Raw genomic sequence first — 15,084 nt, 5'->3', positions numbered from 1 at the left:
AAAAGTATTAACAGTATGAAGTCGGCTTTAACCAACACCTCCTTTGGCATTACAGCTTGTAAACACCTTTTGTATCCGGCGAGGGGTTTGTGATAGGGGTTACAGGCCACCCTTCTTTGAAGAGCACTTCTAATTCCGAGATCTTCTTATGCCATGTTAAAGATCAACTCACAAATTCTTAATTCTTAATCAGCAACTGTGAGGGCCATTCCAAAACCTTTCCCTCCATTTGATTTTCTTCAAATAGCTCATGGTGGCTTTTGATGTATATTTAGGATCATTGTCTTGTAGGAGCCAAACAATTTTTAACTTCTTGACTGAATGTTTCACAAAGATATCCAAAATTTGCCAGTATTTAGCGGAATCTGTTCTTCCATCTACTTGTAGAATCTTTCCCGTCACTGGCTGCCACACAACCTCAAACGCACAATAGATCCACCCCCATGTTTAACAGCTGGCAAGGTATTTTTTCATCAAAGGCCTGATTCTGCATATTAATAGGGAACCATATTTGTCTATGTCTGTTCTCTCTGGAAGTAGTTCTATATCCTATCCCTCCCTCTCCTTGCTATATTGTGAAGTGATGGATTCTGAGGCTTGGAGTCCCTCTGCTTTACATGATGGATGGTGCTTTGAAGTTTATGAATTCATTTTTATGAAGTTAATATTTGTTGGTGAACCCTGGCATTTAGCCGTTTAAGTATTTAAAAAAAAAACTAAGCATTCTTTTAAAGTTAATAAAGTTTCAGGTTTGCTAGTAGCACGGATAACTTTCCCTTTAAGCTGCTTTTATTAGCTTCCAAATGTGTTCATGCAGAGAAGAACTGAAGCATCTGGCAAGTGCAAGCAGTGAAAGGGCTTTGCTAAGAACTGCTCCTAACAAACTTTTCAAAGCCAAGGATTTATTTGGTTTATACATGTCACAATATACCAGTTAAGGATCAGATCTGCAAGGAAACAGACAGGACAGGGTGCTACAGAGATAGATGATAATTATGGCAGAATCAATACCTCTGTTGTAAACAGTCACCAAAATAGCAAATCTGGCTTTGGGATTTAATGCAGAGGGATTAAATAATGCACCCAGAGTCATATAGAACTTTAAAACGACTATTTAAGGTGAAGCACTTTAGAATATGGGATTAACAGTCATGATGGTTTAAAACTTCAAATAATCTTTCTGTAGAATGCATTTAAAGACCTGGTCTATTTTAAGATTATGGCAGGCGATCAGTAAAAGGAAATTTAATAAACTTCATACCCACAAACATGCAAAAAAAAATTAAAAAAAATTATGATGTGTATGATGTGTTTTATATCAGAAAGCAAATGCAAGATGAATAAAAATAAAATGTTTCTAGGAGTAATTTTATAACACTGCAAATAAATTATATATGGCAATATATTGCCTTTTTATTCATTACATTAGGTTTAAGTGCAAAAGGTCACAAAGTTCTTTCAGGCAAAACAGTGTCAAAAACGTTTTTGCAGGGACCCAAGCTATTTTTCTTTTTTTGTACATACTGTATATTATACTAATTAAAGGCAACAGAAAAGGACATATAAGTCACACTGTAAGTCCAGCAAGGCTTGGCTTTCAAACATGATAAACATTCACATTTTTAGGACTTTCCAGATAGAGGCCCACAGACTCATTGTTGCCCTCCAAGATATGTTTCAAGAACCAACATGCCCATCATCTCCTTAAATCTCTTTGTATGGCATTGTTGTTTTATAATTACGAGGCCCCCAAACATCTGAAATAGTTGGTAACTGGCTCACAGATTGGAAAATCTTGGACAGCACTGATTTAAATTAAATGCTTTTTTTGGGTTAGTGAAAGATGATGTGTGGTCCAGTTGTTCATCTGTCAGTTTCAGATGACTGGAGCCAGCCTAATATTTACAATTTGATATTCTGTTTTATAAACTAATGTGATGTCAGCATCCCTACACTAGGAAGGTCTGCTAAAATTGGATTAAGGATGCTAGAAATCAGAATTACACATGGATCAGGTTTTGGATAGCCCAGAGAGCACACTGTTCATGGTTCCATGGATCAGTGCATCATTTTTTCCAATCATTGAATCCAAAGTAAAAGCAATTTCTCTTTTATGGTCTGTTTTCTAATCTACAGAAACAGTCAGCGAAGGTCAGTACAACCTGTCCTGCAATAACGTAAGATTGAGAAAAAACATAGGTCTTTTCTTGTTACTTATTTTCTTCTACAAAACATAGCTGAGCTGCACTAGCAAAATAAGACTTTATGATAAAGCCACCCATACGCAAATAATGCCTTCGATCACCTGTACTCCTTTTAGAGAGCACTTTTGGAAACCTTTACACAAGCACTGACCTACTTTTACACAAGAACATCCCCATTTTCTTTAAAGATGTAAATTGAATAAAGGGTTTTATTTTTAGTATGAGGTACTGAAGTTCTGCTATTACAGGTAGCTTGAGGTTATTCAATTGACGGCAAAGAGTGAAAACACCATTCTGAAAACAAAAGGACAAGGTAAGTGTTAAAGGACCAGTAACATCAAAAACATTTTTTAAAAGATTTGCTAGTATACATCGGAAAAAAACACAAAGACAAATTAAACTTTAAAATCACAAAGTCTATATCAAGAAATAACTTACCAAAACTCCGCTTGCGCTCCTCTTCAGAAAGCGATTGGGCGATCCATCGATTTCTCCTCCCTGCCTTCCTTATAGGAGATAGCCAGGGAGGAGAAATCGAATGCCGCACGTCGACTTTTCTGAAGAGGAGCGGAGTTTCGGTAACTTATTTCTTAATAAAGACTTAGCGATTTATAAAGTTTAATTTGTCTTTGTGGTTTTTTTTCAGATGTATACCAACGATTTTTTTTTAAAACAAAATTGAGGTTACTGGTCCTTTAAGTGTTGAAAGGCAGTGGTAGTGGTATTAGATCTCTTGTATTTTCAGCACATAATCTGTTCATATGCCACTATTTAAAAACAATGCTGATTTAAAACAGAACTTCATGGAGCAGTCACAGATCAACATAAAAATCAGCACCTAAAGAGAAATATTAAGTAATGTGCAAAAAGAACCTAGCGATCAGCTGCTAGAGCAAGGAGGGCTGAATTAAATACAAGAGACTTAATTTAAGGAAAACCTTCAGCCTAAGGGTAATTAAATGCTGCAAAATTGATCAGTTTTCCCCCTACTTAGATCCCCTAATCCAGGTATGTTATACAGCTTTTTCTTTTGCTTTATAGACCTGCTACATGTCTCGCCATTAAAATTTGTGTTACCTCTAGGGCAACAGGGCAGTAAGTCATACCTCCCAACATTTTTGTAAATAGAAACAAAAGAAGTTTGACCATGCCCATTTTTGTGACCATACCCCTAATTAGCATGTTCATTTTACAAAATTTGGGGCTGATTATGAAAGTTTGAAAACATTTCTGTGTTTATGTGTTATTACATGTGTTATTACAGTTTTGCTAATGAAGGTGAATTGCCCTTTAAGCTGCAAGTCAGTTTCGCCAAGAGACCTGCTTATCTTAAATTGTTACAAAAGTATCCGAGTGCACCTGGTGGCTGTTCTGAGCTGTCTGCCAAACGCCAATTAAGTTTTCTGGTCGTTAAATGCAGGAGATCAAAGAGAAAGTCGGGACATTTCAGTAATAATCCGGGACTGCGGTTTGAGCTGTCAAAATCACGACTGTCCCACTCAAAACGGGACAGTTGGGAGGTATGAGTTAGTGACTGTTTCAGTTAAAACTAGAAGTAATTAATATCTGGCCAAGGATAATTTAAAATCCTTTTGCACATCACAGTCTGAAGGTTTCAAGCAAGTATCTTGTCAACAAATATAAGGTGCTTAATTGTAAAAGGAAAAAAAATAGCATTGATGTGCATACCCCATTTTTAATTAGCAACGGTTGAGGTTTGAAACTGAATAGGAAACAAAAAAAAAAACACCACACCATCACATAAACACCATTGGCAATCCACAACACGTATGTAATAAATGGGCTCATCTATTTCATTTTGGCACAGAGCTTTGTTTTTAAATTTTGAGAAGGTTTGAAGTCCATATGGTCACCAGATATTCTCTATGACTGCACATGGGAACAGTTCATTTTTAACGTCAGTTAAATTATTAGCTGGAATTACTAAGCTAATTACATTCAGGCTTTCTGTACAGGAACATATTACCAAGGTAAAAAGTACAAGACCAGTTTTATATGACACAATTTGTGATATATCTGTCCAAGGGGTAATCAGAAGTGAAAAGTTCAGAGACGTTAAATTAAAAAACACAAAGCAAATCTCCACTCTGAATACATTAAGGTTGTATCTGGGGAATTTAATAAAAGCTGTTAATGTAGAATTATAAACAAATAGTAAAAGATTTTCTTTGTATCAACAATTTTTGATTGTATGTTAACCCATAGCTACATATAGCTCCATCTGCCAGTGGGGAAATTAAAATTGAGCATTTTATATTTCATAACAGTGCACTGTGCAATTAATAAAATGTTTACTCAAATAATATATATATATATATATATATATATATATATATATATATATATATATATATATATATATATATATATATATATATATATATATATATATATATATATATATATATATATATATATAAAAATATATATAAAAAACACAAGGAAAAGTTGTGCTCACCACTAATTTTAAAAACCATCAGGCGGGGGTGCAATGAGGCTGTGACCACAAAATACATACAGAAAAATACAAGAGTCCTCTGCACTCAACCCATTATCGGTATATGTAAGACAGCGACATTTTGTGCATACTGCTACTGAAAAATGCCTTACCCTTTAAGCAAAACAGGGATTGTTTGTCCATATATTGCAATAAATTTAAGCTGGCCAACTACATCAAAGTCATCCCATATCTGGCCAGTCCTACGCTCAATTTTCATCTGATTCATTAAGAATTCTATTGCTTCATTATACATTTTACAAATGGACTAAGTTTTACCTGCAACTTACTAGCTGCTTTCAAAGTAAAACTCCCAAACTTGGTTGCCCATTTATTAGACAACCATTGGTGTCTAATAAAAGGCAACTAAGTTTGGGAGATGAAAACGGAGCGTAGGACTGGCCAGATATGGGATGACTTTGACGTAGTTGGCCAGCTTAAATATATTGCAATATATGGACAAACAATCCCTGTTTTGTTTCAGTTGAATAAAAGTGTTTTAAAGTAATCAAAATATAATGCAGTGTTGCCCTGCACTGGTAAAACTGCTGTGTTTGTTTAAGAAACACTACTATTGTTTATATTAATAAGCTGCTGTGTAGCAATGGGGGCAGCCATTCAAAGGAGAAAAGGCTCAGGTTACACAGCAGATAGCAAATAAGCTGTCTGTCTGTCTAATGGTGTTATCTGTTATCCATTAGTTAATCTGTGCCATATAGCCGTTTTTCCACCATTGCTCCACAGCAGCTTGTTTATATGAACTACAGTAGTGTTTCTGAAGCAAACAGATCAGTTTAACCAGTGCAGGGCAACAGTACATGATATTTTCATTACTTTGAAACACTTACATTTTTTGGTGCTACTGTTCCTGATTTTTTTTTGGCCTAATAGTCTGGGCTCCTAGTGGTGGAGCAATACTATAATGGTCATTAACAACAAGAAAGGCAGTATGTAAAGTACGTTCACAATCAACCAATTTTTGGCACTTGCAGTGCCGGGCCGTGTCTGTCAGTTGCCCCAGGCAACCCAGCTGGCCGTTGGTAACTTAAGTCCCTGCCACAGCTGAGCGCAACCGAGGACACACGTGCGTGGTTAGCGCAAAGCACTTCAACTTCACCCACTTTCAATGTGGTAACACTTGCCGGACTAGGGGTAGGCTGCATATAAGGTAAGTGCCTGGCGCCCCCAAGCTTTGCGCCCTAGTCACGTGCCTCTTTTGCCTACCACTAGTTCCAGTACCTGGGCACTTGGCACACAGTGCAGTGACCTGCGGCAATGCAGGAAGACAGTTTCAGAGTTCTGAGACTTCCCCAATGAATATTCAAGAGGGACAGATGGCATAGGCATGTCCTTACCCAGCTCTTAATATGTGTACATCTGTTAAAAGTTAGGAAGCTTTAGGCTCTGACTTTAATGCCTGGGATAGGCAGTAAGCACAAGGCAAGCCAACTACTCCGACGAAGAGCATCTTGTGACAGTTTTTTTTTTTTTTTGTACAAGTCTGCCCTTAAATGTGTCCATTCAGAGGACCTAGAGCTTCAAGCAAGGCCTCAAAATTTTTATAATTTTGCATATACTACTATAACCGGCAGTTAGGCAAGTTAAAAAAAAAAAAAAAAAAGTTAAAAGGTTGAACTTGATGGATGTGTGTCTTTTTTCAACCTAATTTACTATGTTACTATGTATATAAAGGTTTACCTACAAATATTGCATGAATTGGGTTTCCCAAAGGATAAAAATCAAAGTTCAAACTAATGAGCCATAAAAGTCAAAATCTAGAGGAGATAGAATCTTATTTTAATCTGGTACTGATTTAAGGTGAGATCCTCTTTCTAAAACTTTTTTTGCCAAATGAAGCTCTACAATTTCCTGATTTACCAAGGCTTCTATTGCAACATGCTAGAACAGTCCAAGGTTCCTTCTCTTTTTTTTGACTGGGCAAAGCAGGCTTCAAACACAATTTTATTTGAAGCTTATCATTTCAGGAAAAACAGAACAAAATACTGATCTTGGTCATGGGCCAAACATTTTGCTGCTTGAGGGGGGAAAGTCAGGTATTATAAGCAACGAATCTCTCTTGCAGTTTAAAAGTGATCTGAAGAGAGAAGAGGAGGAATAAATCTGCAGAAAATCTACTTCTATTAATGGGCCAAGTCTTCCTTGATAAACAGCAAACACCTAATGTGAGAGGCAGCACAGATGAATTCATCTAAAGCACAATATGCATGAGGTCTCCATTCTGGCATTAGTCTACATTTTTTTAATGAATGTAAGTAGTTTTTTTTGTACATGAGATACAGGAAAAGCCCGGGGGTGAAACACAGAGGTTATTTCAAACACAGAAAAAGCTGTGCACTGCAGGGTAAATGGAGCCAAAATGACTACAGAGGCCAAAAGAAAATGGTAATTTTAGCATAAATGGAGATGGTTAACTGCACAGAGAATAATTTACAGTAAAATCATCACATACAAAGTTTAATCCAACATGGAAATAACTGGTTTAATCCGCTCATACTGTTTCGGTAACAAGATGTCAAATTTCCTCAGATGAACATGAGGTACCACACACACATACAGGTAGTGGGGAAAAAGGTAGCACAAATGCTCATAGAAGCTCAGACAGATATGAGCCTGTGATGCATATTCACTCTACCAGCCTGACTCTTGTAGGAGGGGTTTCCTCTAAAACAAATAAATATTTTTTGTAAAATGTCTGGAATGACATGTTCATATATACTGTCATGATGCTTGAACACCACCTGTATGTGTGGTCTGTCTCTCCCTTAGGCTCAGCAGTTTATTTCTGGACAACAAAGCTCAGTAGTTTACTTCTTGAGAACAAAGCATGTATGTTACAGAATTAAATCACATTTCAGTGCTAATTACGATAAACAATTGTGTTTGAGACTGTGCCTGCAACAGAGCTGGAAACATGTGCTTGCACAACTTGCAGACACAAGCAAAGGCACTTTGAAGAATTAAGAGTTGATGGATGATTAACTTGCACCATGAACAATTTTTGCTAACCTTTATTGTAGTACAATCTGTTCCTCCATAGACACCCTTTATGTAATATTATGTAAGAGTGACTAAAAGGAGCACAATTCAAACAACTACCACAAAGAAAGGACATAGTTCTTATATTTCTAAAACAACTGGTAATCTTAAAGGGATTCTGTTATGATTTTTATGATGCAGTTTCTATTTCTAAATTACACTGTAAATTACATTGCAAATAGTTCACTCTACGATATAAAATTTCATTACCGAACCAGCAAGTATTTTTTTTACCAGCAAGTGTATTTTTTTTAGTTGTAATATTGGTGTGTAGGCAGCCTTCTCAGGTCATTTTGCCTGGTCATGTGCTTTCAGAAAGAGCCAGCACTTTAGGATGGAACTGCTTTCTGGCAGGCTGTTCTTTCTCCAACTCTATGTAACTGGGTGGGACCTTGATTTTACTATTGAGTGCTGATCTTAGATCTACCAAGCAGCTGTTATCTTGTGTAAATTGATCGGCCAGGTCAAAAAATCTTTGTCGGTCCCAGTGCAATCTATCTATGTTTGCAGGGCCAAGCAGGCAGTTCCCCTTTGTTTTCCTGGCAAATTGGTCTTTTTAGTTGATGGTAAATTCGTACGATCGTTCTGAGAAGATCGTGGTCTCACGATCAGGATCTGATCTTTTAAAAATCTCAACATCTATGGCCAGCTTTAGGGAGCCGCTATCTGTTACCTGCCAATTTTTCTGTTGTTAGGCTGCTGGCCGGGGGGTGGGGTGATATCACTCCAACTTGCAGTACAGCAGTAAAGAGTGACTGAAGTTTATAAGAGCACAGGTCACATGACTGGGGGCAGCTGCGAAACTCACAATATGTCTAGCCTCGTGTCAGATTTCAAAATTAAATATAAAAAAATCTGTTTGCTCTTAGATTTCAGTGCAGAATTCTGCTGAAACAGCACTAGTAACGGATGCATTTTGAAAGAAAAAAAAAAAATCACTTTTTCCCTTGACAGTATCCCTTTAAAGAGTTGTGTCACTTTAGTTACTGTGAAATAATACACAAGACATCCTGTATAGAGATATAAATGTTTTATAGTGGCATACAGTGTACATTAAATAATACAATAGGCAGGGAATTCTCAGTGCCAAGAAAGATTTCTAGTTAAGAAGAAACACCTATGAACACCCTAAAACTCTAAGTTCACTCTGAAACAGCATGTGAACATAGGCTAAAATTGTTGATACTGGTAAGTCTGTAGCACATTGCCAAGCCATTGATTACTGTGCTGCTTCTTACAATAGTGAGAAAATATTTTACTTTCAGTGAGGTTTAACATGTCTCCAAACATCTATGGTTTCATAACAAATATGTCAAATGGGCCATAAAGGAGAGGGGCCATGTGGAATCAAAACAAATAAAGCAAATTGCATCAATAGGTTTAATAGATCATTACAGTGCGACAGAAATGTTTTGGTGTCTTGAGCCAAACACCCAAAAAGCTACAGGTAAATTCTTTCAAGACTTTGCCTCACCCTAAGCCCAGCTGCAGTGGCATCCATGGCTGAATAAAATCACTAGACAACACAGGTGAGTATAAGTGCTGGTCTGGGAGGAGACAAGGTGTTGCCAAGAAGTCTTTTAAAGTGTTACTGGCACACTCTTATTAAAACATGGACTGGTATTGCATCTTTCTCGGTCAGCTCATAGCCACATCTCAACACGTGAGATACAAACTTACTGAAAGGGTTACTCAACACACATCTCCATCAAAGCAGCTTTTAATAAGAACTCAATTATTCTCACTTCTATTGTCCCTGGAACACAATACCGTACTACAAAGGAGTCCAAATGGAAAGCTAAACTATTGGCTTCACTTGCGATAACAGTATCTTGATGCAATTAAATATATTTCTCAATGCGAGTTACTCTCCAGTGTATAAAAAGGAGAGATAGGATGTGGCTCCAGAAGGCACAGAACCTTCCATAAAATTTGCAAACCACCTGCATAAATAACCAGAAAGGCTATTTTTGATTCTTATCAACAGAAACACAGCAAAACGTCATGGGTGTTGTGTGGTCTGTAGTTTCAATAAAACAGGAGCTGACATACAGCTTGTGCAGCTGGTGTATCTACAGAGTATCCCACCAAGACACAGACGGGCCCATGTTCGTTCCGATTAAATAAAGAAACAAAAACTGCTGGTAATTTCAGTGCAGCCTCACCATCTAGTTGAACCGCACCAGTGTTCCCTCCACTGATGGGGAGGACTCTTGCATAATTTCTTTGTCCCTAGGATAACTTATTTTCACATACCAACAGCAAGTTGCTTAAAAAATTAGAACACACAGATCCTCAAAAATAGGTAAAAAGCATATGTCGGATAGTAAAAAATATTTACCTGAAGAACTATAGGGAAAACTTTTAAATCCTGGTTTATTGATAGATCAATTTCAAGCTATTTGAATCCAAACAGGCGTTCAGTTTCATGGCCCATTTACAAGTGTCATGGATCTGTGCAGTATAACCTGGGGTATATGAAGTCTACTGAAATGCATTCTCTGTTACAAAGCAATAAAATCTGAGCTGCACATCCAGGTTAAGACAACTGGCTTTCACAGTTTCTTCAAATATGGAATATATGGCTTGCTTTGCAGCTCCAAAGGAAAAAAACAGACACCTGATCCCCAGCAATTCTAATTATTATCATCAAGCACCAATGTATTCTACAGCTTGTCAACATGAAAATCAGTTCATATTATATTCTAACTACGGACCTTGTGTTTAGACATCATTGGATAAATCAGTACAGGTTCACAAATGTGCATTAAAGTGGACCTGTCACCCAGACACATAAATCTGTATAATAAAAGTTTTCAAATAAAACATGAAATCCAATTTCTATTTTTTATTAAAGCATTCATAACTGTTGTAAGCTCATTTAAAAATCTCAGCTGTCAATCAAATATTGTCTGCGGGGCAGACAATTACTTTCACTTTCCATTCACTTCCTAGATGTCACTGCTCTCCCCATATTCCCCCGTTCTCTTTACCATTTAATTGTGTAGCCAGGGCATGGGGATGGACATCGAGTCCCCCATTCTGGTGCACAAACAAGATTCTGAGATGATGCAAGGCTTGTCTCAATAACAGTGTCCACAAAATGGCTCCTGCCTGCTTGCTATAATTATGAATTCCCAGACTGAAGGAAACAAGTTTCAAATAATTTATATAGTGTAATTAAAGTTCATTTTGCTTGACTAATGTGAGAACATAGGATTTTAAAAATTTTTTTGGGGTGACGGGTCCCCTTTAATAAAGACATGCCAAATACTTGTTGTGAAAACTTGGCCTGCAAAATATTCATATATAGAGGAGAATATTTTATAGTCACAATGAAACAATAAATAGGATAAGACAGAACTAATACAAAAGATAAAAGTTGTGGGGTGCACTGCTTTCAATCACTAGGCACCTAACGATATGGGGCAAACTCCATTTTTGCATCATATGCACAGTTCAGTGTAAATATAAAAACTTGTTAAATAGATAGATTGTGCAAATGTAACAAATGTTTCTAATATAGTTAAGTTAGCCAAAAATGTCATTTATAAAGACTGGAGTGTCTGGATGTCTAACATAATAGCCAGAACACTACTTCTTGTTTTTCAGCTCTCTAACTCTGAGTTAGTCAGTGACTAACTGTTCAGTGAGTTTGCAATTGATGCTCAGCATGCAGCCCAGATTCAAAAGCAACAGTTATGACCCATGCGCACTCCCCCAACCAAGTCACTGATTGGTTACTGCCTGGTAACCAATAATAGAGCTGCAAAGCAGAAAGTAGTGTTCTGGCTATTATGTCAGACATCTAGTCACTCCAGCCTTTATATATTACATTTTTGGCTAACTTACTATAATAGAAACATTTTTTGCACAGCCCATCTATTTGCCCAGTTTTTATTTTTATATTGAACAATTTCTTTGAAGTGCAGAGATAAATCTGTGCTAACCCTCTGAAAAAAACTGTTTTGTCTACATGTGCTTGGCTTTGGCAGCTAATACACTTCTGATTATAACTTAAGTGATGTGGAAAACATTTCATTTTTAGCATTACGTAATACTTGCCCTTTATATTTTAATCACTCACAGGACAATTCAGCAAAGATACATATACATGGTTTCCAACTGCAGTGGAAAGCTCAAGCCACCTACCTCAATAAATTTATAAAAAAATTTATAGAGATATATATATATAGATAGATAGATAGATAGATAGATAGATAGATAGAGAGAGAGAGAGAGAGATTCACTTACTTGCCACCAAGAAGCACCTGTGACTGCCGATTGTTCACTTGGTTATCAGTTTTGTGTCGAAACTGCAAATGGAAACATAGAACACTTTTAAACAAACATGAAAGTCACGAATATAGCAAACTGAAACATAGCACTAATTAAGTCAACAGTTCAATTGCAACATGAGAGACAAAACAATAAATCCATTTATTTAGGTTGGCTGCTGTAGAATAAAGTGCAGCCCCTTGACACGAAAGACAGGAAGCTCTCCAGTGCTTTACTTGTCTAGGAAAAGGCATTTTCCCTCATGTTATAGTTCAGCCATATAGCAATGCTGCTTGCAGAAATCCTAGCTAAGCATGTTAAAATAGAAACACTACTGACTCAAAAAGGAACCTATTTGTAAACCAATTTTCTGATGACAAACAGGAACACAAATTGGTTGTATTAAAGGAGTATCTCCACAACATAAATCCTGTTCTTGCTATTGAAGCTATGGTTTGCCCACCATTGCAGCAGTAAAATATATATTATATAATTATATTGTTTGGCAAAAACAATATAAATGCAAGTTCTACACTAAATGTTGGGAGTTTCCTTAACTGAGAAGGATTAAGTTTTTTTGTAGATAACAAGTTGTCTAATTCTTGGCAGTGTCATTCTGTGGCCACTAAAGCAAATAAAGTTCTGTCTTGCACAAAAAAGGGCATTAACTCTTGCGACTTGCGAGGGGACATGATTACACTTTATAGGTACATTAGAGGACATTATAGACAAATAGCAGGGGACCTTTTTACCCATAAAGTGGATCACCGTACCAGAGGCCACCCCTTCAGACTAGAAGAAAAGAACTTTCATTTGAATCAATGTAGGTGGTTCTTCAAGGAGAATTCAACCCCTTTGGCGCTAAAATCCCTCCCCTGTGGGATCCTTACCGATAAATCCCTCTACCGTGCTTGCGCCACCAAATGCCTGCGAATACAGGAAGAAGAGCGCACGGGTGAACATGGCTGCCGTGAACTCAACAGGAGAGTAACTGCACAGAGGAATCAGTAACAAGTTAGGGGCATTTGCACAGGGGGGGAGGTAGATCGGGGGGAGGTAGATCGGGGGGCAACACAGGGGAGGGGGGAGGGATTTTAGCACCGAAGGGGTTGAATTCTCCTTTCACAGTGAGGACAGTGAGGTTGTGGAATACATTGCCGGTTGATGTTGTGATGGCTGATTCAGTTAATGCTTTTAAGAATGGCTTGGATGATTTCTTGGACAGACATAATATCAAAGGCTATACTAAACTCTATAGTTAGTATAGATATGGGTATATATAATTTATGTGAGGGTATGGATGGGTGTATGTATGGATGCTGGGTTTCAATTGGAAGGGTTGAATTTGGACTTTTGTCTGTTTTCAACTCCATTTAACTATGTAACATTCAGTGGGGCAAGTCGGTGCGGGTCTATAAAAGGAAGGGGTAAGCCTGGAGCGCGTCGAGTTTTTCCTCAACTGACACGTTACAATGTGATTGAAATCTCTGATTTAGAGTTAGACAGGACAACACAGATTGGTACACTACACATTTTGCAGCAAAATCTTTTCTAAGAAACCAAAGTCTTTTGTTGCAGCATATAGGTAAAAGTAACTTGGAGAACCAGGCAATATTTCTGACTATGAACTACAAACACTCCTTATTCAACTTATTTAAACACATCCTTCTAGTAGATGTTGAATTATTGTCACTGAAGCAATAGTTATTCCACATAAACCCAACAGCTGCACCAGAATCTTACATCGTTATTTCCCTAGAAAAAAGTTACTAGAGAATTGCTTATCCTACACAAACGACTATACTGCCACATGGTGGTAATTTGCAGCACTGCAGTTAACCAGACAAGTTGTAAACTTTATCGTAATGTAATAAAAACATTCTAAGCAAGAAAAATTTGATTTCCACGAGACAATACACTAACTGTAACATATTCATATGTTTAAATGATGCAAGAAAATGAAAGTGAGAATACTTACAAAGTCATCTGTGGCATCTTTCACAGCAGTGATAGTTAAAACAAGCACTAAAGGCACAATGGTAGTAAACCATGACAGGGAAGATATTTCAGGGATGAGCTGCAAAGAGGAAGAAAAGCCAGGAGAATATTAGGTGTTCACATATTGTGTGTTCATTGATTGTCACGAAAATGCAGCAAACAGAGCAGGTCAAGCACTTATATTTTTCTAATTAATCTAGTTGAAGCAGTTAATGTAGTACCACAATCTGTCTCTGGCTATTTAACTTGTTTATTAGATCTGGAGGTGGGCATTGAAAGTACTGTTTCTATTTCACTGATGATACTAAATTTTGCAGAACTATAGGTTCCATGAAGGATGCAGCCAATTTGCAAATCAATTTACTACATTTGAGAACTTAGCGGCTAATTTAAGGTTCAATGTTCATATGTGCAAGGTTATAAACTTTGGAAGAAATAATGTGAGTTATAAACTAAGTGGTAGTGTGTTGGGGAATCTTGTGGATAACAAGCTGTGTAATTCTAAGCAGTGGCATTCAGTGGTTACTAAAGCAAATAAAGTACTGTCTTCATTACATTCAAGTTAGTGTTCCTTGAGAGTGTCAACCCCCCTCTGAATGGCACCAGCATGCCCAACTACCAAGAATGGCCGTTCACCTTAAAATTTATCAAGAAGCAGAGAAGCACAGTGTTCACAGGCACCAACCCAGAGCATTGCAGTTGAAACTAAATCTTGGCCTGGTTTCAACTGCACATGTTCAGTTTGTGCAAGCAATGAAGAGAGAAGATGTAGCTGTGTAAGATGGCACCCATTAACTCTTCTCGAACGCTTCTTGTTAACACGTAGGGTGAACAGGGCATTACTAAGGGGAGTGTTGGTGGAGTTCGGAAGGAGGACTCAAGTAACAACAGCTTGAATGTAAGGGTTTGATGTTTAAGAGAAGCCGGATGAAATCTTGGTCAAGCATAACATCAAAGGCTATAGTGATCTTGAGATCTAAAGTTGGTTGATGTGTATATATATTAAATATTTAAATCCTAGGAGTGCTG

The 15,084-nt window shown here is 37.3% G+C and overlaps 1 protein-coding gene across 6 annotated transcripts in view; it reads right to left on the bottom strand.

Annotated features, from left to right (window-relative positions):
* The window catches only part of LOC108712900 (probable phospholipid-transporting ATPase IM), a 123,632-nt gene that overhangs the window by 60,280 nt on the left and 48,268 nt on the right, over nucleotides 1-15,084 (bottom strand). For all 6 annotated transcript variants that reach the window (XM_018255405.2, XM_041588282.1, XM_018255406.2 and 3 more), the window contains 2 exons: nucleotides 14,036-14,134; nucleotides 12,034-12,095 (listed from right to left, as the gene is read on the bottom strand). In XM_018255405.2, the coding sequence (XP_018110894.1) occupies nucleotides 12,034-12,095; nucleotides 14,036-14,134 (161 nt within the window). The remainder of the gene's footprint in view (nucleotides 1-12,033; nucleotides 12,096-14,035; nucleotides 14,135-15,084) is intronic.

This window comes from Xenopus laevis, chromosome 3S (genome assembly GCF_017654675.1).
Source record: "Xenopus laevis strain J_2021 chromosome 3S, Xenopus_laevis_v10.1, whole genome shotgun sequence".
NCBI lineage: Eukaryota > Metazoa > Chordata > Amphibia > Anura > Pipidae > Xenopus > Xenopus laevis.
This window is presented reverse-complemented; position numbering and strand designations above follow the sequence as displayed.